This window comes from Salvelinus sp. IW2-2015, linkage group LG8, assembly GCF_002910315.2.
Source record: "Salvelinus sp. IW2-2015 linkage group LG8, ASM291031v2, whole genome shotgun sequence".
In the NCBI taxonomy this organism is placed as follows: Eukaryota; Metazoa; Chordata; class Actinopteri; order Salmoniformes; family Salmonidae; genus Salvelinus; species Salvelinus sp. IW2-2015.
The window spans coordinates 38,627,239-38,651,094 of NC_036848.1; the positions used below are offsets into that span (position 1 = coordinate 38,627,239).

At 42.3% G+C, this 23,856-nt stretch overlaps 1 protein-coding gene and 1 long non-coding RNA gene across 2 annotated transcripts in view; one reads left to right on the top strand and one right to left on the bottom strand.

Moving 5' to 3' along the window:
* Positions 1-41: 41 nt before the first annotated feature.
* Positions 42-13,100, bottom strand: LOC111967875 (zinc finger protein 665-like). Its single transcript, XM_023993300.3, has 3 exons — positions 12,871-13,100; positions 12,610-12,772; positions 42-3,755 (listed from the first exon to the last, which is right to left on the bottom strand). The coding sequence occupies exons 1-3, from the start codon at positions 13,042-13,044 to the stop codon at positions 2,152-2,154; spliced, it is 1,941 nt and encodes a 646-aa protein (XP_023849068.1). The 5' UTR covers positions 13,045-13,100; the 3' UTR covers positions 42-2,151.
* An 8,712-nt stretch (positions 13,101-21,812) lies between these two features.
* LOC139028154 (uncharacterized) overlaps positions 21,813-23,856 on the top strand; it is a 15,797-nt gene continuing 13,753 nt past the window's right edge. Inside the window, exon 1 of the long non-coding RNA XR_011480344.1 lies at positions 21,813-22,080. This is a non-coding gene — a long non-coding RNA (uncharacterized lncRNA). The remainder of the gene's footprint in view (positions 22,081-23,856) is intronic.

The window sequence follows — 23,856 nt, forward strand, 5'->3', positions numbered from 1 at the left end:
AAAATCTTAGCTAGCAGTCATCATGAATCAAGTCGACAATCTACTGGCAAATCCTTTTTAATCCTTGTCATATGAAGAGAAATTATAGATAAAACGTAGCAGTGCTCATCGGCCATTGGACAAACATTACACAACAAGTTGGAAATCGCAAATTCAACAATGAGTGGTTTGGAAYGAATCAGTGGCTAACTGCAAGCATTACAAAGCAATCATTAGCCTGCTATTCAGTGTAGTGGCTGTGTGGTCCCAAATCWTCTAAGATTAAGGGTCTCTTTTCCTAGTTTAAAYTGATAAACATTCAACATTGGCCATGATGTCAATGAAGCATGAGTTGTGCCGTGCTCAAAATAACTGGTATTGAACCAGGATCTGTAGTAACGCATCTAGCACTGCGGTGCCTTAGACCGCTGCGCTTCGCGGGAGGCCCTTCAACTTAACTCTGAACTGCAAAATCTGACTTTAGTGAGTTCAAAACAACTGGGAACTGAGGGAAAAATGAGCTACGACTGAAAATACGTCTTGAACTTTTATACAACTCGGAATTGTAAAAATCGGGAACTCGGGCCTCTTTATAGCGCTTACGACCTGAAGATCAGACGTCATCATGATTCAACCCCCCTCCCCCAGAGTTCCCAGCTGTCTTGAAAGCACCATAAATCCAGAGAATGCCAGACTTTGATGACAAAATTTGACCACGAAGGACCACCTTCCTGTTCACGTGAGCACAGCACAATAAGGGGAGTGCAAAAATGTATTATGCTGCTGCATAAATGATTTAATATGCCAGGGAGATAGTATTACTTTATTAGCTACAGTATATGTCGTGTAGGAAGCTGTTAGTAGCCCATTTGCATTTTAATAATTTGGTCTATTTTCACCTCTTAATTTCGCCTACTGTTCTGACTTGGTGATGCACACGTAGCCTATAACCTGTTTTTGAGAAACGTAATCATTGAATATTGTAAGAGCTTTCATTGTACCATGTTCTGAATTCTGTCGCTGTACATTTCAAAAGTGCTGAACAAATAGTTATTAACTACGTCRGTCCTAGCTCGCTCATTAATGTCTTAATCAAAATTYCAGATTGCCTCTTATGCGCTTGTCGTACCCTTTGCCATAGTTTGTACATCTRAATTGTCAATAGAAACCACATTTGTTTAAGCAAGTRAGCCATATCAGCTATGTTTTTTTAAAAGGCAGTATGAACTGTTTCGCTGCCAGAKAAGGCTCTGCTGATAGCCAGGTGCAGCATTGGTAAGGTGTTGGGTCTGCTGTTGGGACAGCTTTATGTAGGCCATAACAGTTTGTGAGCACTGTTTGCCACCGTTATAGTGCAATTAATGTATTGTTTAGTGTTGTGGCTTAGCTGGCATGCATCCCACGTATTTTTGTTGTTGTTGCCACTGTTCGAGTCACTGCAATTGAGTTACACCATCTATACGTAGCCTCCGACCACAATTTCAGATAAAGCATAAATTGGCTCTTGTTCTAGCTAGGTCTTGCTGGCGGAATCACAGAGGGCCTCTTATACCACTCTGTATTATTGTCCGATAGGAAACGAGCGAGCAGAAACGTTCCCACCATCGGCAGTAAAATGAAGAGCATGTCATAGGACATCTAATGCGGTCCTATCAAGGGCCTCTATTTTGTGGAACATACCAAATTGGTCATAAGTATTTAAAACAGTGAAAAATTCTGATCTTGTGAGCTGACAAAAAGGAAGAAGAGGGTGTTCAGAAAGTGTTGCCAAATATCATCTGGCTCTGTACCAGTTTGTCAAAAGAGGACCATTGCGCTCTCCCAGTTCACCCATAACTTTGAGTGATTTTATCTTCTGTTATTGTGCATTTTTTTCTAAGAAAGGAAGACCTGTGGACACAGATTAAAGGGAAACAATAACACTCATTAAGTATAAACATTCAAGTAGAAAAGCTTGACTATAGAGGTTAATTAAATGTACTTAAGAGCCCAAAGCTAACTGCAATTGTAAAATATTAAGATTTTTCCTAAGGTGGAATGTCACGCAGGTCACATTTTCAACGTAAACACCTTGAGGTTTTTTCATTTAGTTTAGTAAGTTCTTGAGCACCAACATTTTCACACTGCCATATTATTCAGAGGCCCTGTGCCATTCATCTTAGACCTGTTTCTTCAGTAATCCTCTGCACTGTTTCCAGGAGCTGGTTTCCAGTTATACTTGCACTTGTGGACTTTTAGATTGTGTCTACAGGCATAGGCATTCCCACAGTCTTTGCACACAAATGCTTTGACACCAGTGTGCACACGCTCGTGAGATTTTAGATGACCTTTCTGGCTGAACCTCTTACCACATTGATCACACTCAAATGGTTTCTCGCCTGTGTGAGTGCGCATGTGAACTTTAAGGAAATTGTACATAAACCCTTTCCCGCAAACTTTACAGTAATATGGTTTCAACCCTGTGTGAGTGACCTTGTGAATTTTAAGGGAATGATGATACCTAAAACCTTCACCACAAACGTCACACTTGAACGGTTTCTCTCCTGTGTGAATGCGCACATGCTGATCCAGAGAAACTTTCACATAGAAGGCTTTACCACAGTGATTGCAGACATATGGCTTTGGCCCAGACGGCTGAACTGGCCCAGACTGCAGCTTTGAGCCAGACTGCAGCTTTTCCTGAAGTGTAAGGTGACGTCTCTTGTGACTCCGGAGGGAGGAAGGTTCAAAGAAGGCTTTCTCACAGACATCACACTTGTAAGGCCTTTCACCAGTGTGCCTTATTTTATGGATCTTCAGGGTTCCGGACTGGGTGAACCTTTTACCACAAACGTCACAGCAATACAATTTCTGGCCTGTGTGAGTTCTCTTGTGTCTGCTGAGATTAGCACCTTGACTAAACTTTTTTCCACAAACATCACAAGAAAAAGGTTTCTCTGCCCCGTGTAGAGTCATATGGCTTTTGAGATGGCACTTCCGGCCAAAACATTTGCCACACACGTCGCAAACAAAATATTTTTCTTTTGTTTCTCCAGGATGGGTGACCACCATATGCTTTCTGAGAGCAGGTGCATCGCTGAAACGTTGGCCACATACAGTACAGCTATGATCCTTTTCTATATGACTCCTCTTATGGACAGCTAAGGTTGAAGTGGTAAAGAAAAGTTTGCCGCAGGTTTCACAGCAATACTTCCTCTCCCCTGAATGCGTAGCCTCATGATCGAACAGTCTTCGTCTCCACTTGAAGGTCTTTGGGCAAAGAGAGCAGCTGAATGTCTTCTGTACATCACCACTACACTTGTGCCTCTCTAGTCCTGTTTCCCCTAGAAACTTTTTTTTACAAACTGTGCATGTGACCGTTGTCTTTGTTTTGTGACGCTTCATGTGTGACTGCAAAGCAGGTTTCTGGCGAAACACTGCGTCGCAATCGGCACAACTGAAGGGTGTCTCTCCAGAATGTGTCATGGAGTGTTCCTCAAGCCGCCTCTTCAAGCTAAAACATCTCCCACACTGCAAACAGCTATAGGGTTTTGAATGGGTCCGAAAGTGTTTATTCAATAAACATTTCATCTTGAAATCTTTTCCACAATGAGAACAGCTGAAGGGCTGCCTGTCTCGTTTGTCTTGGTCTGTTGCAGACAGGGCCAGGGGTTCAAGATCAACCTCGTCTTGTGGATGAAACTGAGGGAGCGAATCCTCATCTGATGCAGGTGAGGACAGGGGGACAAAGTCAGGTTGATCATCATGATGATTAGACTCAGAGACAGATCCCTCATCTGTAAAAGAGATGGTCATTGTTAATTTTGTTGTGGACATGAAGACACCAGAACATACATAAAATTAAGGAAAATACAACACAAAAACACTGCACACCTAAGTCATAGTAGATCTAAACCATCTCTGCTGCACTACCTAACAATACTCAGACAACAATTGCGTAGCGAACGGCAGGGCAGCAAACCCAGGTCGCTGGTGTGAAATGCAAACACCCTATGCTTCCCGCCAGAAGGGTTAACCCACTTGGTGGCAATTGCAACGTGGAGGCCAGCATCCCGAAGTCGCCTCTTCACTGCTGACGTRGAGACTGGTGTTTTGCAGGTACTATTTAATGAAGCTGCCAGTTGAGGACATGTGAGGCATCTGTTTCTCAAACTAGACACTAATGTAGTTGTCCTCTTGCTCAGTTGTGCACCGAGGCCTTCCACTCCTTCTATTCTGGTTAGAGACAGTTTGTGCTGTTCTGTGAAGGGAGTAGTACACAGCGTTGTACAAGATCTTCAGTTTCTTGGCAACTTCTCGCATGCAATAGCCTTCATTTCTCAGAATAGACTGAGTTTCAGAAGAAAGGTCCCAGTTTCTGGCCATTTTGAGCCTGTAATCTAGAGGTCGACTGATTTTAATCGGAATGACCGATTTAATTAGGGCCGATTTCAAGTTTTCATAATCGGAAATTTGTCATTTTCATATATATATTTTTTTACACCTTTATTTATCCTTTTTAACTAGGCAAGTCAGTTAAGAACACATTATTTTCAATGACGGCCTAGGAACGGTGGGTTAACTGCCTTGTTCASGGGCAGAATGACCGATTTTTATCTTGCAACCTTACTGTTAACTAGTCCAARGCTCTAACCACCTGCTTCACATAGCACTCCACAAGGAGCCTGCCTGTTACGCGAATGCAGTAAGGAGCCAAGGTAAGTTGCTAGCTAGCATTAAACTTATCTTATAAAAAACAATCAATCATAATCACTAGTTAACTACACATGGTTGATGATATTACTAGTTTATCTAGCGTGTCCTGCGTTGCGTCTTTGCGAAAAAGGACTGTCTTGCTCCAATGTGTACCTAACCATAAACATCAATGCCTTTCTTAAAATCAATACACAAGTATATATTTTTTTAAACGGTATATTTCGTTAATATTGCCTGCTAACCTGGCTCGTTGAGAACTCTGAAGACTATCTTCCTAACAAAGACAGCCAACGTCGCCAATACACAGAAGTATATATTTTTTAAACCTGCATATTTTGCTAAAAGAAATCCAGGTTAGCAGGCAATATTAACCAGGTGAAATTGTCACTTCATGTTCATTGCATGCAGAGTCAGTGTATATGCAACAGTTTGGGCTGCCTAATCTGCTGAGATTTTATGTAATTATGACAACATTGAAGGGTGTGCAATGTAACAGGAATATTTAGACTTATGGATGCCACCCGTTGGATAAAATARGGAACGGTTCCGTATTTCACTGAAAGAATAAACGTCTTGTTTGAGATGATAGTTTCRGGATTCGACCATATTAATGACCTAAGGCTCGTATTTCTGTGTGTTATTATGTTATAACTAAGTCTATGATTTGATAGAGCAGTCTGACTGAYTGATGGTAGGCACCAGCAGGCTCATAAGCATTCATTCAAAAAGCACTTTAGTGCGTTTTGCCAGCAGCTCGTCGCTGTGCTTCAAGCATTGAGCTGTTTATGACTTCAAGCCTATCAACTCCCGAGATTAGGCTGGTGTAACCGATGTGAAATGGCTAGCTAGTCAGCGGGGTGCGCGCTAATAGCGTTTCAAAAGTCACTCGCTCTGAGACTTGGAGTGGTTGTTCCCCTTCCTCTGCAAGGGCCACTGCTTTTGTGGAGCGATGGGTAACGCTGCTTCGAGGGTGGCTGTTGTCGATGTGTTCCTGGTTCGAGCCCAGGTAGGGGCGAGGAGAGGGACGGAAGCTATACTGTTACACTGGCAATACTAAAGTGCCTATAAGAACATCCAATAGTCAAAGGTATATGAAATAATTTCTCTATACGATTTGTGTCCTATAATTTCTATAATAACTACAACCTAAAACTTCTTACCTGGGAATATTGAAGACTCATGTTAAAAGGAACCACCAGCTCTCATGTTCTGAGCAAGGAACTTAAACATTAGCTTTTTTACATTGCACTTTTACTTTCTTCTCCAACATTATTTAAACCAAATTGAACATGTTTCATTTTATTTGAGGCTAAATTGATTTATTATATTAAGTTAAAATAAGTGTTCATTCAGTATTGTTGTAATTGTCATTATTACAAATAAATTAAAAAACGCAAAAAAAAATATTAATAAAAACAAAATCGTCCGATTGTAATCGGTGTTTTTTATTTATTTTAAATGTATCCTCCAGTAAATCGGTATCGGCGTTGGAAAATCCTAATCGGTCGACCTCTACTGTAATCGAACCCACAAATACTGATACTCAACTAGTCTAAAGAAGGCCAGTTTTATTGCTTCTTTAATCAGAACAGTTTCAGCTGTGCTAACAATTGCAAAAGGGTTTTCTAATGATCAATTAGCCTTTTAAAATTATAAACTTGGATTAGCTAACACAACGTGCCATTGAAACACAGGAGTGATGGTTGCTGATAATGGGCCTCTGTACACCGATCTAGATATTCCATTAAAAATAAGCTGTTTCCAGCTACAATAGTAATTTACAAGATTAACAATGTCTACACTGTATTTCTGATCAATTTGATATTATTTAAAATTGACAATTTTATTTAGCTTTTTATTATTATTTTTAAACAAGGACATTTCTAAGTGACCCCAAACTGTTGAACGGTAGTGTATGTATGCATGTATACAGTTGAAGTCGGAAGTTTACATCCACCTTACTCAAAATACATTAACTCAGTTATTCACTATTCCTGACATTTAATCCAAGTAAAAATTCCCTGTTTTAGGTCAGTTAGGATCACCACTTTATTTTAAGAATGTGAAATGTCAGAATAATAGTAGCAAAATTTATTTATTTCAGCTTTTCTTTCTTTCATCACATTCCCAGTGGGTCAGAAGTTTACATACACTCAATTAGTATTTGGTAGCATTGCCTTTAAATGGTTTAACTTGGGTCAAACATTTCGGGTAGCCTTCCACAAGCTTCTCACAATAAGTTGGGTGAATTTTGGCCCATTCCTCCTGACAGAGCTGGTGTAACTGAGTCAGGTTTGTAGGCCTCCTTGTTCACATGCTTTTTCAGTTCTGCCCACACATGTTCTATAGGATTGAGGTCAGGGGCTCTGTGATGGCCACTCCAATACCTTGACTTTGTTGTCCTTAAGCCAAGCTTTAACTTCCTGACTGATGTCTTGAGATGTTGCTTCAATATATCCACAATTCTTTCCTCATAATGCCATCTATTTTGTGAAGTGCCCCAGTCCCTTCTGCAGCAAAGCACCCCCACAACACGATGTTGCCACCCCCGTGCTTCACGGTTGGGATGGTGTTCTTTGGCTTGCAAGCCTCCCCCCTTTTCCTCCAAACATAACYATGGTCATTATGGCCAAGCAGTTCTATTTTTGTTTCATCAGACCAGAGGACATTTCTCCAAAAAGTACAATCTTTGTCCCCATGTGCAGTTGCAAACTGTAGTCTGTCTTTATGGCGGTTTTGAAGCAGTGGCTTCCTTGCTGAGCGGCCTTTCAGGTTATGTCGATATAGGACTCGATTTACTGTGGATATAGATACTTTTGTACCTGTTTCCTCAAGCATCTAAACAACGTCCTTTGCTGCCATTCTGGGATTGAATTGCACTTTCCCACCAAAGAACGCGTCTCCTTCCTGAGCAATATGACGGCTGTGTGGTCCCATGGTGTTTATACTTGCATACTATTGTTTATACAGATGAACATGGTACCTTCAGACGTTTGGAAATTGTTGCCAAGGATGAACCAGACTTGTGGAGGTCTACAATTTGTTTTCTGAGGTCCTGGCTGATTTCTTTTGATTTTCTCATGGATGTCAAGCAAAGAGGCACTGATTTTGAAGGTAGGCCTTGAAATACATCCACGGGTACACCTCCAATTGACTCAAATGATGTCAATTAGCCTATCAGAAGCTTCTAAAGCCATGACATCATTTTCTGGAATTTTCCAAGCTGTCTAAAGGCACAGTCAACTATGTAAAGTTCTGACCCACTTGAATTGTGATACAGTGATTTTAAGTTAAATAATCAGTCTGTAATCGTTGGAAAAATGTATTGTGTCATGCACAAAGTAGATGTCCTAACCGACTTGCCAAAACTATAGTTTGTTAACAAGAAATTTGTGGAGTGGTTGAAGCGAGTTTTAATGACTCCAACCCAAGTGTATGTAAACTTCTGACTTCAACTGTATATATACATATTTTTGCTTCTAATACACCAGTGCTTTGTGGTGGATGAATCAGAATTAGTTGGGTAACATAGATAAATAAGATGTTTTATTTACATAATGTGCTTATGTGAGATACTTGTCATTAGAATGTATCCTTTTGGACTATAGGTGTTGGCAGTTGCACTTTTTTCTAAGCTGGGGCCCAGAGAGGGGAGGTCAGGCTTGTCTTTTACATGTCTCTGGAGCTATGCAGAATATCAGAAAGGGAAGAGGACAGGATGGAACATTGACTTCATATGTGAATGTATCTGTTAAACCATGTGAAGGGATGGCGTGATTAAGGGGGAACCAATTACTTGTCTCCACAATGTCTGTGTGCAAGTCACTCCCCTCAGTGAGCTTGTCCAGGAGTAGGGTCAAGAGGGGGTTTACTTGAGATGGGAGTATCTACAGTTGACAATTGATATATGCCATTGGATGAGTTGGTGTTTTTGTACTWTGAAGTACCAGGAACGAGATTAGAACCTCGTCTTAGAGACCAAACTGAACGATAATTTATAGTGAATGCTATCTGGCTATGGGATACTCCTCTCTCAAGTCTTTCTTTGTGAACTGTTCCTAAGATCTGTGGTTCGTCATGTAAGTTGAGGGGTGTATCTTGGCTATAAAAGATCTTTGTATTCTTCTGTAGGGACTCTCAGAATTCATTATAGACACTGAATTGATCTGAGAGTCAAAKGACTAAAGCTTAATGCTCATTAAAGATTAAGTTTTAAGTATAACTCTGACTTGTGTGTAGTTTGTAACTCTCCTCATTTGGTAATACAGGAAAATGCAATCACAGCTTTCAGAAAGTATTCATACCCCTTCACTTATTCCACATTTTGTTGTGTTACAGCCTGAATTCAAAATTGCTGAAATATTTCTCACTAACCTACACACAATACCACATAATGACAAAGTGAAAACATGTTTGTAGATTTTTTGGCTAATTAAATACAGAAATATCCAATTTACAAAAGTATTTACATCTGAGTCAATACTTTGTAGAAGCATCTTTGGCGGCGATTACAGATTTGAGTCGTCTTTGGTATGTCAAGGACTTTCACATTCTTGTTCTGAAGCCATTCCAGCATTGCTTTGGCTGTATGCTTGGGGTCATTGTCCTGTTGGAACGTGCATTTATCCCAGTCTAAGGTTTTTTGCACTCTGAAGCAGGTTCTAATCAGGGACTTTCCTGTATTTGGCTCCATTCATTGTTCCCTCTATCCTTACCAGTCTCCCAGTCCCTGCTGCCACCACAGACCACAGAAATGTTTGCCTTATGCTCGGAGTCTGTCACGTGCCTTTTTGCAAACTCCAGTCATGTGCCTTTATCCTCAGGAGTGGCGTCCGTCTGGTTACCTTTCCATAATGCCCAGATTGGTGAAGTGGTGTAGAGACTGACAGGTTCTCCCATCTCAGCCAAGGAACTCTGTAGTTCTGTCAGAGTGGTCACTCACCTCCCTGACCAAAGTCCTTCTTGTCCGTTGGCTCAGTTTGGTCTGACGGCCAGCTGTAGGCAGAGTCTGGGTAGTTCCATATTTTTTCAATTTCCCAATGATTGAAACCACTGTGCTCTGGGAAACTTTCAACACACTAGAAATGGTTTTATACCCATCCCCAGATAGAATTGTGATGAGGCATACAGTATATCTCGGAGATACACGGACAGTTCCATTGTGACAACTTGATTGGAGTCTACCTGTGGCCAATTTAATTGGTTGGACATGATTTGGAAAGAAAAACAACTGTCTATGTAAGTTGACAGTGGATGTCAGAGCAGAAACTATACGTGTGTGTGTGTGTACACACATAGTCAAAAGTTTTAGAATACCTACTCATTCAAGGGTTTTTCTTTATTTTTACTATTTTCTACATTGTAGAATAATAGTGAAGACAGCAGCACTATGAAATAACACAGAATCATGTAGTAACCAAAAAAAGTGTTAAACAAATCAAAAAATATTTTAGATTCTTCAAAGTAGCCACCCTTTACCTGATGACAGCTTTGCACTCTTAGCATTCTCTCAACTAGCTTCATCTGGAATGCTTTTCCAAAAGCCTTGAAGGAGTTTCCACATATGCTGAGCACCTGTTAGCTGCTTTTCCTTCACTCTGCGGTCCAACTCATCCCAAACCATCTCAATTGGGTTGAGGTCAGATGATTGTGGAGGCCAGGTCATGTGATGCACCACTCCATCACTCTCCTTCTTGATTAAATAYCCCTTACACAGCCTGGCTGTTTGTTGGATCATTGTCCTGTTGAAAAACAAATGATAGTCCCACTAAGCCCAAACCAAACCAGATGGGATGCATATCGCTGCAGAAAGCTATGGTAGCCATGCTGGTTAAGTGACAGTGTCACCAGCAAAGCACCCCACACCATCTCCTCCTGGTTTTTGTAATTGCACTTGAAGAAACTTTCAAGATTCTTGAAATGTTCCATATTGACTGACCTTCATGTCTTAAAGTAATGATGGACTGTCGTTTCTCTTTTCTTATTTGAGCTGTTCTTGCCATAATATGGACTTGGTCTTTTATCAAATAGGGTTACCTTCTGTATACCACCCCTACTTTGTCACAACACAAGTGATTGGCTCAAATGCATTAGGAAGGAAATAAATTCCACAAATTAACTTACCAAGGAACACCTGTTAATTGAAAGGCATTCCAGGTGACTACCTCATTGTTAAGATAATGGGCATAACGCCAACCCAGAGATGGCGCTAGTGGGGTACCTATCTAGGATATATAAACAAGTGCATTATTAGTGTCTGATTAGGATGTCGTGACCTGTAACATGTAATACCTGAGTAAAGGAMTGTTTGAATTATACCAAACTCTCCGACGTGAGTTATTCACATAATAACATGGTCTCAGAAGTGGGGGCTCTGGCGGGTGAGCTCCATATGGTGGTGCATGAGTCTGTTAGACCAGTTCAACAGCTTCCCCACCGAATTCCCATTCCACTTAAGGAAAAGATACTAAAGGCTGTTGATTCAAAGGATGAACAGGGTGTCATTAAAGGTCACCAAACCTACTAAGTCAATAAGCAACATGGTRGTGGTGGAAAAGCCTGGCAAAATAAGAGTCTACCTCAATCCAAGTGCCCCAAACAAAGCCTTATGTAGGGCACCGTACTAAATGCCTACCATTGAATAGATATTGCCAAGCCTGGCAAAAGCGCAAATCTTTTCAGTTATGGATGCAAAAAATGGTTACTGGCAGGTACGTTTGGATGAAGAGAGTAGTTACCTCACCACATTTTGGACCCCCAATGGTAGATACCAGTGAACAAGGTTAGAGCCTTTGAGTGAAACCAGCTGCAGAGAAATATCACCAAAGGCAACATGATGCACTTCAGGGACTGCCAGGAATAGGTGTCATAGCTGATGACATTCTGGTATACAGCTGTTTCTTTGCAAAGAAAGGAATTTGAAAACCTAACCKTAAATGTTGTTTCAACCAGTCAAATCACATTCGTATGTATTCCTCAGAGATCCTAGAACGRAACCAYACTTCACTATATCATTAGGGGTGTAGTATATCCTATAGGACACCAKATTTGGTTAGAGAGCGCCTTCATGGCACGCCGATTACGCGGCCGGTCTTCATTTGATAGACTGTATCTTTGTCAAATAAGCACCAATCGGGGTCAAACAAAGCTAGCTAGATAGCCAATGAGCTGGGCTTTATGGGAGTATCTGGAAACCCTATATATATATATATATATATATATATATATATATATATATATATATATATATATATATCGCAAAATGTAGGTGCTAACCTTTTGCATGCCTTTTCCTTTTGGACCAAAATTATAATATTCAGAGTAATGAAAACTGGTTGTTTTGTAAATGTTGAACTTATAATCTGTCTCTTATACACATCTAGATGTGTTTAACTGGAAAATTAAAGTCCAAGTATACAGATTTGACGATATTCTTGCAGAAAAATTATTTGAATGTAAATGTCTCCTTCACGATTTGCCCAAATGTACCAGTGTGACTTCACACTAAATGTCATGTAGTTTGCTCATAATTCAAGTCATTTGCATACACTGCTGCCACCTTGTGGACACCATCGGAATTACAACTACAGTGATGGCTAGAACTGGGACCTTTCTCTTGCATTTCAAAGATGATTGTAGAAAAAAACTTTTTTCATTGCATTTTCTATTAGATATATTGTATATTATCCTACATTCAATTCTCATTTCCACAAACCTCAGTGTTTCCTTTCAAATGGTACCAAGAATATGCATATCCTTGCTTCAGGGCCTGAGCTACAGGCAGTTAGATTAGGTATGTAATTTTAGGCGAAGATTTTAAAAAGGGMGCTATCCCCCGTTACACATGAAACGGAAATGTTGATTCAACTGTCACTGTGTGCTCCTTCTATGGTACTATGGACATAACCAACATTAGCAAAATAGTTACATGCTCACCCCTTTGTGGTTTTTCTTCCGTCCTCGCTCCTGCCCGACGGAGAGGCCTGTTTTCAGCTGTTTTCTCCACCACTCTCACTTCCGATTCGACCACGTACGTTAGCAGTGCTATTTTCTCTGTCGAGGTTTTACTCAACACCTCCATGAATGATGCAAACTTTCTCTGAAAGATTAAGAGTAATTGAACTTAGTGATACCGTTACTGAAAATTCAAAACACACTCACTGCCTGAAGCTTTGAATAAATTACAGATGCACTCACCGTGTTGGTTTTATTCACGCGTGTRATTTCTCTCTTTAGCAAACTATTCTCTTCATTTTCCATAACAGCAACAAAGCACTCATCTAGGAGTCTCGACACCTCCCTTACTGCTGACTCAACGAATATATCCATAATTGTACATAATTGTGTCTGAAAAACCTCGTTGCTCGACATGGTTGTTAGCGCCTTTCTGAAGCSAAGCCAGCCTTAATATTTTTTAACTTCCGGGTCACGGATTTTTTCTTCTTCTATGGWATAATGGCGGTCCGCAACAACGTTAAAGGTGCAAGCCGCCAGCTACTGGATGGGGTGAAAACTGATCAACCTTAACAACATATTAGGGAGAAGAGAATAATAAAATACACTTAAAAAAAAATAAAAAAAAATAGGAATAAAATATAATATTCAAAAGAAGAAAAAAATAAAAATAAAACTCCTTCAGTCAGATTAATATGTTTAGGCTGTAAAGACATCAGTAAGGTTTTTAATCAAGTCAACACGCACCAGGCTGCAGGGCCAGAGGTATTCAAGGGCCTGATCTCAGAGCATGCGCAGAACAGCTGGCAGGCATATGCATTGTCATTTACAACCWCTCCTTGACCTGTAATCCCCACATGTCTCAAGATGACCACCATCCTTCCTGTTTCCAAGAACTCTAAGGCTACATGCCACAATGACTACCGCCCTGTAGCACTCACATCTGTAATCATGAAGTGCTTTGAAAGGCTGGTTATGGCACACATCAACTCCATCATCCTAGACACCTTAGAGTCTAAGGCTTAGACCCACTCCAATTTGCATACCACCCCAACAGATCCATAGACAACGCAATCTCAATTGCACTCCACACTGGCCTCACCCACCTAGATAAGAGGAATAGCTAGGTGAGAATTTACATTTACATTTAAGGCATTTAGCAGACGCTCTTATCCAGAGCGACTTACAAATTGGTGCATCACCTTATGAAATCCAGTGGAACAACCACTTTACAATAGTGGCATCTAACTCTTTTAAGGGGAGGGGTGGGGTTAGGAGGATTACTTTATCCTATCCTGGGTATTCCTTAAAGAGGTGGGGTTTCAGTGTCTCCGGAAGGTGGTGATACTCCGCTGACCTGGCGTCGTGAGGGAGTTTGTTCCACCATTGGGGTGCCAGAGCAGCGAACAGTTTTGACTGGCTAAGCGGGAACTGTACTTCCTCAGGTAGGGAGGCGAGCAGGCCAGAGGTGGGGTGAACGCAGTGCCCTTGTTTGGGTGTAGGGCCTGATCAGAGCCTGAAGGTACGGAGGTGCCGTTCCCCTCACAGCTCCGTAGGCAAGCACCATGGTCTTGTAGCGGATGCGAGCTCAACTGGAAGCCAGTGGAGAGAGCGGAGGAGCGGCGGTGACGTGAGAGAACTTGGGAAGGTTGAACACCAGACGGGCTGCGGCGTTCTGGATGAGTTGTAGGGTAATGGCAGGCGCGAGAGCCCAGCCAACAGCGAGTTGCAATAATCCAGACGGGAGATGACAAGTGCCTGGATTAGGACCTGCGCCGCTTCCTGTGTGAGGCAGGGTCGTACTCTGCGAATGTTTGTGAACCTACAGAACGGGTCACCGCCTGATGTGTGAGTTGAGAACGACAGGGTGTTTTCCAGATCACGCAACGCTCTCTTAGGCTCGTAGGAGGACACAATGGAGTTGTCAACCGTCTGTCGAGAATCATATGAACGGGAGTCCTTCCCCGGGAGAAGGATCCGTCTTGCGAGTTCAGTTGAGTGGGATCCGTCATCCACTATATGTCTGCCACATGCAGAGATGCGATTCGCCACCTGGTTATCAGAGGAAGGAGAAGATTAATTGTGTGTCGTCTGCATAGCAATGATAGGAGAGGCCATGTGAGGATATGACAGAGCCAAGTGATGGGTGGTGTATAGCGAGAATAGAGAGGGTACGAGCTGGAGAGGCCAGGATAGAGCCGTGGTGGAGACAGACTCGCCACGCCACCTGGTAGGAGCGACCTGTCAGGTAGGACGCAATCCAAGCGTGGGCCGCGCCGGAGATGCCCAGCTCGGAGAGGGTGGAGAGGAGGATCTGATGGTTCACAGTATCAAAGGCAGCCGATAGGTCTAGAAGGATGAGAGCAGAGGAGAGAGAGTTTTGCTTTAGCAGTGCGGAGCGCCTCCGTGACACAGAGAAGAGCAGTCTCAGTTGAATGACTAGTCTTGAAACCTGACTGATTTGGATCAAGAAGGTCATTCTGAGAGAGATAGCAGGAGAGCTGGCCAAGGACGGCACGTTCAAGAGTTTTGGAGAGAAAAGAAAGAAGGGATACTGGTCTGTAGTTGTTGACATCGAGGGATTGAGTGTAGGTTTTTTCAGAAGGGGTGCAACTCTCGCTCTCTTGAAGACGGAAGGGACGTAGCCAGCGGTCAAGGATGAGTTGATGAGCGAGGTGAGGTAAGGGAGAAGGTCTCCGGAAATGGTCTGGAGAAAAGAGGAGGGGATAGGGTCAAGCGGGCAGGTTGTTGGGCGGCGGCCGTCACAAGACGTGAGATTTCATCTGGAGAGAGAGGAGGGAGAAAGAGGCAAAGCACAGGGTTATGCAGTGTGAGCAGAACCAGCGGTGTCGTTTGACTTAGCAAACGAGGATCGGATGTCGTCGACCTTCTTTTCAAAATGGTTGACGAAGTCATCGCCAGAGAGGGGGGAGGGGGGAGGAGGGGGAGGAGGATTCAGGAGGGAGGAGAAGGGGCAAAGGCTTCCTAGGGTTAGAGGCAGATGCTTGGAATTTAGAGTGGTAGAAAGTGCTTTAGCAGCAGAGACAGAGAGGGAGAAAGTAGAGAGGAGGAGTGAAAGGATGCCAGGTCCGCAGGGAGGCGAGTTTTCCTCCATTTCCGCTCGGCTGCCCGAGACCCTGTTCTGTGAGCTCGCAGTGAGTCGTCGAGCCACGGAGCAGGAGGGGAGGACCGAGCCGGCCTGGAGGATAGGGGCATAGAGAGTCAAAGGATGCAGAAAGGGAGGAGAGGAGGGTTGAGGAGGCAGAATCGGAGATAGGTTGGAGAAGGTTTGAGCAGAGGGAAGAGATGATAGGATGGAAGGAGGGAGAGTGAGAGCGGGGAGAGAGAGCGAAGGTTGGGACGGGCGGATACCATCCGAGTAGGGGCAGTGTGGGAAGTGTTAGATGAGAGCGAGAGGGAAAGGATACAAGTAGTGGTCGGAGACTTGGAGGGAGTTGGCAGTGAGATTAGTGGAAGAACAGCATCTAGTACAAAGATGAGGTCAAGCGTATTGCCTGCCTTGTGAGTAGGGCGGGAAGGTGAGAGGGTGAGGTCAAAAGAGGAGAGGAGTGGAAAGAAGGAGGCAGAGAGGAATGAGTCAAAGGTAGACGTGGGGAGGTTAAAGTCACCCAGAACTGTGAGAGGTGAGCCATCCTCAGGAAAGGAACTTATCAGGGCGTCAAGCTCATTGATGAACTCTCCAGGGAACCTGCGAGGGCGATAAATGATAAGGATGTTAAGCTTGAAAGGGCTGGTAACTTGTGACAGCATGGAATTCAAAGGAGGCGATAGACAGATGGGTCAGGGGAAGAAAGAGAGAATGTCCACTTGGAGAGATGAGGATCCAGTGCCACCGCCCCGCTGACCAGAAGCTCTCGGGGGTGTGCGAGAACACGTGGGCAGACGAGGCGAGAGCAGTAGGAGTAGCAGTGTTGTCAGTGGTAATCCATGTTTCCGTCAGTGCCAAAGAAGTCGAGGGACTGGAGGGACGCATAGCTGAGATGAACTCTGCCTTGTTGGCCGCAGATCGGCAGTTCCAGAGGCTGCCGGAGACCTGGAACTCCACGTGGTCGTGCGCGCTGGAACCACCAGGTTAGAATGGCGGCGGCACCGCGGTGTGAAGCGTTGTATGGTCTGTGCAGAGAGGAGAGAAGAGGGATAGACAGACACATAGTTGACAGGCTACAGAAGAGGCTACGCTAATGCAAAGGAGATTAGAATGACAAGTGGACTACACGTCTCGAATGTTCAGGAAGTTAAGCTTACGTTGCAAAAATAAAATAAAATCTTATTGGACTAAAATGATATAGTACTGCTGGCGGTGAAGTAGGCTGGCTAGCAGTGGCTGCGTTGTTGACTTTGTTTGAACGTGTAGCTGGCTAGGTAACCTCGACAATTTCTCAAAAATCTACACAATTATCTTGGCATACAAGGACAGCAAAGACAACTATGTAGCTAGCTAACACTACGCTAATCAAGTCGTTCCGTTGTAATGTAAGTTGTAGTGTGAGTTTCTACAGTGCTGCTATTCGGTAGAAGTTGGCTAACTAGCAGTGTTAGCTAGCAGTGTTGGACTAGGTAGGAGACGGAGCGCAGCGCGGTGGACGAAAATAGCTGGCTAGTTAACCGAATAATTACTCTAACCAACTCTAAGCTACACAATTATCTTGATACAAAGATATAGCAAAAGAACTGTGTAGCCAGCTAAACACTACACTAATCAAGTCGTTCCGTTGTAATGTAATCGTTTCTCAGTGCTGCTATGCTGCTATTCGGTGGCTAGCTGGCTAGCTAGCAGTGTATGACTACGTTACGTTACGAAAATAGCTGGCTAGTTAACCGAATAATTACTCTAACCAACTCTAAGCTACACAATTATCTTAGATACAAAGATAGCAAAGAGAACTGTGTAGCCAGCTAACACTACACTAATCAAGTCGTTCCGTGTAATGTAATCGTTCTCCAGTGCTGCTATTCGGTGCTAGCTGGCTAGCTAGCAGTGTTGACTACGTTGTTACGTTCGGACGTTCGGACGAAAATAGCTGGCTAGCGAACCTCAATAACCTCAATAACTCACACAATTATCTTTGATACAAAGACGGCTATGTAGCTAGCTAAGATCAAACAAAATCAAACCGTTGTACTGTAATGAAAATGAATGAAAATGTAAAACTACCTGTGGAGCGAGGCGGAATTGCGACTGCACGCTCCAAACCTTCACTGTTGCTCTGTTCATTGACTAGAGCTCAGCGTTCAACACCATAGTCCCCGCCAGGCTAGTCACCAAGCTTTGGACCTTGGGACTGAACACCTCCCTCTGCAACTGGAGCCTGGACTTCCTGACGGGCCGAACCCAGGTGGTGAGAGTAGGCAACATCACCTCCGCCACACTGACCCTCAACACGGGGGCCCCACAGTCTTAGTTCTCTCCTGTATTCCCTGTTGACCACAACTTATTATTATTTTATTTTTTTCATTGGAACATGACCATTGATATGTTTTATAAAATGTTCACATTCAATCCATTAAAATTAGATTTAAAAGATTTTCATAGAAAGAATAGACAAAGTTAGAGATGATCTTTTGGGTCTTTACACAAGGTATTGTCAATATTTAAGGCAGAAAGAGATTTTCTCTTATAGTTCTTTATTCTTTATTCTTTATTCAAGAGCAAAAAAATAGCTTGTGTTTTTCTCACCCTCCTCAACCCATTTTGCTCTAGATGTAATAAAGGCTCCTTTAGCTAAATCAATGTACATTTGATCTGGTTCTATTCAAGATGTATTCAAATCTGTTCAACCTCTGCTGAAAGGGTATCCTTTTCTAAGAGAACATTCAATTTATTCAAAGCTCCTTTCAAAAATGTTTGCTTCTTTAGTTCCTTACTGCGTATAATGGTGATAGATCTAACCCTGAAGTTAAATATTTCCCAGTTACTTTCATGCTTTGGTTCTAAGTCATTTAAAACTTCTTAGGGATAGGGGGCGACATTTTCACTTTTGGATGAATTGGAGCCCAAATTAAACGGCCTCGTACTCTGTCCTAGATCATATGATATGCATATTATTATTACTATTGGATAGAAAACACATATCATAACACTTTCACTATGAAGTTTCTAAAACTGTTTGAATATATCTGTGAGTAAAACAGAACTCACTATGACAGGCAAACTTCCAAACAGGAAGTGAAAATTCTGAAATGGGTCGCTGTGAAAGCATCGCCTATTCAATTGCCTTATATTTATGGATCTGTATGCACTTCATACGCCTTCCACTAGATGTCAACAGGCAGTAGAACGTGGAATGAACCGTATAGCTTGATGTGGGACCCGGATGAGAGCCAATGGAGTGACTGGTCAGTGGCTGGTCAGGCATATTGCCAGTTCTTGGCCACGCACCACTACGCATGTGATGTCCTTGTCTGCAATACGTTAGATAGACATGAAGAAATGCTCCGTCTGGACGTTATTGGATATATATGAGAAAAACATCCTGAAGATGATTCTCAACTGAGTTTGACCAGTTTATTCGATTTGTAATATCACTTTTGAAGTTTTCGTTCATTAGCGTAAAGTTCGATGAACACGTGAACTACACATGCTAGCCAAAGTTGCTAATTCGACAGAAGTAATGGACATTATAAAACAAAAAAACGATTTATTGTGGAACTAGGATTCCTGGCACTGCATTCTGATGAAAGATCATCAAAGGTAAGGGAATATTTATGATGTAATTTCGTATTTCTGTTGACTCCAACATGCGGAGAATGGCTGAGCGCTGTCTCAGATTATTGCATGCTTGTGCTTTTTACTAAAGTTATTTTTTAAATCTAACACAGCGGTTGCATTAAGAACCAGTGTATCTTTAATTATATGTTAAACATGTATCTTTCATCAAAGTTTATGATGAGTATTTCTGTATTTCACGTTGCTATCTGTAATTACTTTGCTATTTTGGAGCCATTTCTGAACATGGCGCCAATGTAAAACCACGATTTGTGGCTATAAATATGCACATAATCGAACAAAACATACATGTATTGTTAAACATGATGTCATATGACTGTCATCTGATGAAGTTGTTCAAAGGTTAGTGATTCATTTTATCTCTATTGTGGGTTTTGTGAAAGCTATCTTTTCTGTGAAAAAATGGCGTGGTTTTTGGATATTGTGGTGAGCTAACATAAAATATTCTGTTGTGTTTTCGCTGTAAAAACTTTAAAATCGGACATGTTTGGCTGGATTCACAAGATGTTTATCTTTCATTTGCTGTATTGGACTTGTGATTTCATGAAATTATATTATATAAGTTAAACGAGTCTATGATCAAGCTCTTTATTCTTGTAAAAGACTGGATCATTTAGGAGTGAATTATTAAGTTTCCAGTATCCTCGAATACCACTGGATTTTTCAGAACATTCGAACTTCAATAATATAATTTTATGATCAGTCAAAGGAGGATGTTATGATTTACTTCTTGCATACATACTGTAAAAGTGGGGGAGAAATGAGAAACAGATAAATCTGGATCTGACCGTCATTGACTTATTACACCAGAGTATTCGTTTAAGTTCATATTAAAGAAGCGCCATGTATCGATCACTGTCAGTTTACTGCAAAATGAGGGATGATGTCACTATTCTGAGATCTTTGAGCTATTCTAGGTGGAAATCTATCCAAAGAGTTATCAGGTGTTTCATTGAGTTCATTAAAGTCTCCAGCTATTATAAGCCATGCATTTGTATACTTGTTTTTGCAGCTCAGTAGCTTATCAGCAAGATCAGAAAATAAAGTCTTATTTGAGGTGTAAGAGTTGTACCCATATACATTGCATATGATTAAAACAAGCTTTATCTAGTTTTGAGATCATTATAACCCGTCTACCATCTTTGGACATACAAGACTCTGAAATATCACCTCTAAACTTATGAAAGCAGTATCATAGTACCAGCTGAGTGGTTAGTCCAGTGACTATAATAAACATTATTTCCCCATGGTGATTTCCAAAAACTAGCATTTGAATCGCAAGAGTGAGTTCTCCTGGAGTAAAATTAAATCTGCATTAGAATGTTAACAAAATAAAAAAAGTGCTTTTCTTTTATTTATGTTTCGTAAACACCTGGCATTTAGAGATAAAATATTTATGCACTGAATTCAAAACGTTGCATAACCTGACAAAAATAAAATAGACAAATACAGTGTAGTGACATTAATAACTGGTTAACTAGTTGAAACTAGTAAGCTAGGTAGACAATAAGGAATCTGAGCTTAGAGAAAGAACTGGACTACCCTAAACCGAGTAGTTATGATCAATATGATGAACCCGTATTCAGATTTACGAACCTGGTGATATAAAACAGGTGGAATGTTAAAAATGGCAATCGATTAAAATAAACTCAAGTAATTAGCTAACTCTTAACGTTTTCATTTGACTTAGAAAGAATAGGATATCAATTTAAGTTAGTGTAGCTACAGTAGAAGTCGGAAGTTTACATACACCTGCTCCCAGGATGAACCAGACTTGTGGAGGTCTACAATTTTTTTCTGAAGTCTTGGCTGATTTTTTTTTTTTCCCATGATGTCAAGCAAAAAGGCATTGCGTTTGAAGGTAGGCCTTGAAAATACTATACATGTACACCTTCAATTGACTCAAATGATGTCAATTAGCCTATCAGAGCTTCTAAAGCCATTATATCATTTTCTGGAATATTCCAAGCTGTTTAAAGGCACTGTCAATTTAGTGTATGTAAACTTCTGACCCACTGGGAATTGTTGATACAGTGAATTATAAGTGAAATAATCTGTCTGTAAGCAATTATTGGAAAAATTACTTGTCATACACAAAGTAGATTTCTAACCGACTTGCCAAAACTATAGTTTGTTAACAAGAAATTTGTGGAGTGGTTGAAAAATGGTTGACTAAAACATAAGTGTATGTAAACTTCCGACTTCAACTGTATATCCCTGAGCCACCCTGTGTTTTTCAAAACATTCGGTTCTCTCATGACCTTCACTTGACGTCCTGACAATCGATTTTCTTTCCATCTATAAATGCAAAAAGGCCACTGAAAGATGCTCTCTTCCCTTCTTTTCTAGCCTTTTTAACCATTGGCCAAAGTTTTCCCTTGCAGCAGCATCTTCTGGAGTGAGAGCTCTTTGATCTGTAGTTTATTCTCCACAAGAAACCTGGACTCCTTTCCATACGACATCTCTGTAGATTCTCATTGTGAACCGCATGATGGTTGTCCGCAGAGATCCGTCATCCATTTGCTTTCCCAGGGTGCACCACGTTGACGACATCCGGGAGCTTGTCTCGAATCCTGGGTGCTACTTTCCGAGGATGTCAATTTAACGCTCCGTATTTTCTCCCCGTCCTCTTCTCGCACACCATGCAGTTTCATGTTCCATCTCCGGCTGTGGCGCAGGACTTCCATGATATTCTGTCGCATTTGGTGAGTCACCTGTTGCAGTTTCTGTATTTCAGCTTCCACGTCAATATTTTTTCGCTGTGGGTTGACACCTGGTTGAGAAGTTGCTGCACAGTGCCTGAGAGAGACTATTGATTTGGAGGTAGTCTCTGTTTGTTTTCAATGGCTTTGAGAATGTCAGGGTTGGATAAACAAATTTCGACTGCTCTGTATTTGTTAGGAAGGCTCTTACTCGGCGTAGGTGGCAGTGGTGAGAATAATGAGTCGTTTGCCTTGAGTTCTGGAAAGTCTTCGCGTGGTGCCATGCTTCTGTCTCGCTGCTAGCATCAGAGGTGATTAGCATCTGTTCAGTCATGCCTTGCCCTTTCGGTTTCTTCTGCCATGTAGTTGTATGTGATCACCGTGTTTTCCAATCCCCTTCTGTTACTTCATATTGGCAAGGGTCAGTTTACCCCCCAAAATATTAAATCCTCGAGTATTGATCATAATCTTCCTGGTTTATCGGGACGTACGTTCAAATACACCCACTGAAAGTGGCGCCATCTTGGACCCCCAAGACGACTTGAGCTGGGTGTCTGCAGCTATTCATGTTGACCCACGACTGAGTGGCCAAGCACGACTCCAACATCATCATCAAGTTTTCTGATGACACGATGGTGGCCAGATCACCCGGCGACGATGAGACAGCCTACAAGYAGGAGGTCCGTGACCTGGCAGTGTGGTAAGACCGATGAGCTGARTGTGGACTACAGGAAACGGGGGTGAGCATGACCCCATCCACATCGACGGGGCGGTATTTGAGCGGGTCGAGAGCTTCGTTCCTCTGMGTCCAAATCACTAAGGACTTAAAATGGTCCACACACATGCACACAGTCATGAAAAAGGCGAGACAGCACCTCTTCCCCCTCAGGAGGATAGAAACATTTGGAATGGGCCTCAAAAAGTTCTGGACTATTGAGAGCATCTTGACTGGCTGCGTCACTGCTTGGTATGGCAACTGAAATGTCACTGCTTGGTATGGCAACTGAAATGCCCTCGAGCTCATCGGGGATCATCCATGCCATCCAGGACGGTGTGAAAGGAAGGCCTGGAAAATTGTTAAAGACTCCTGCCATCCAAACTATAGACTGTTCTCTCTGCTTCCGCACAGCAAGAGGTACAGGAGCAATAAGTCTGACACCAACAAGCTCCTGGAACAGCTTCTATCCCCAAGCCATAAGACTGCTAAATAGCTACACAGACTATCTGCATTGACCCTTTTATCACAGGACTCTACACATACACTCATTATATGTGCTGCTACTCTATAATACTGTATATTCTGATGCCTAGTCACCTTACCGCTATACATATCTACCAATACCACCAAAGACATTCCGGTGTCCAGTTTCTGAGGGTTAGGAGAATATTCCATCAACATCCCCCCAAACATATTGTGGCAGACCAGGGGTTTGGTTAAGATGTTTACAGTGATCAGACACAGACAGAGTATGATTGAGCTCGGTTTCAAGGGTGTTTATTAAATAATAATCAAAAAGAAAGAAAAGGTCTCCCCCATGAGACCCTCTCCGGGATACCTTCTCCTGGGCTCCGGTCTCCTGTCGGGCACACAAACTCAACTCCCTCGAGTAAACCGTATCCAACCATATGGAAGTCACCTCACTTCCCCTCGTACCTCTCCCTGTGTGCTGCCTTCTGGCAGCTTTATGGGCCTCGCACAGCTGGTGAGCAATCCGCCCTTGATTACTCACCAGCTCCCAATCAGCCCAATTAGTCCGTTCCTGCGAGCCTGCGGACCCA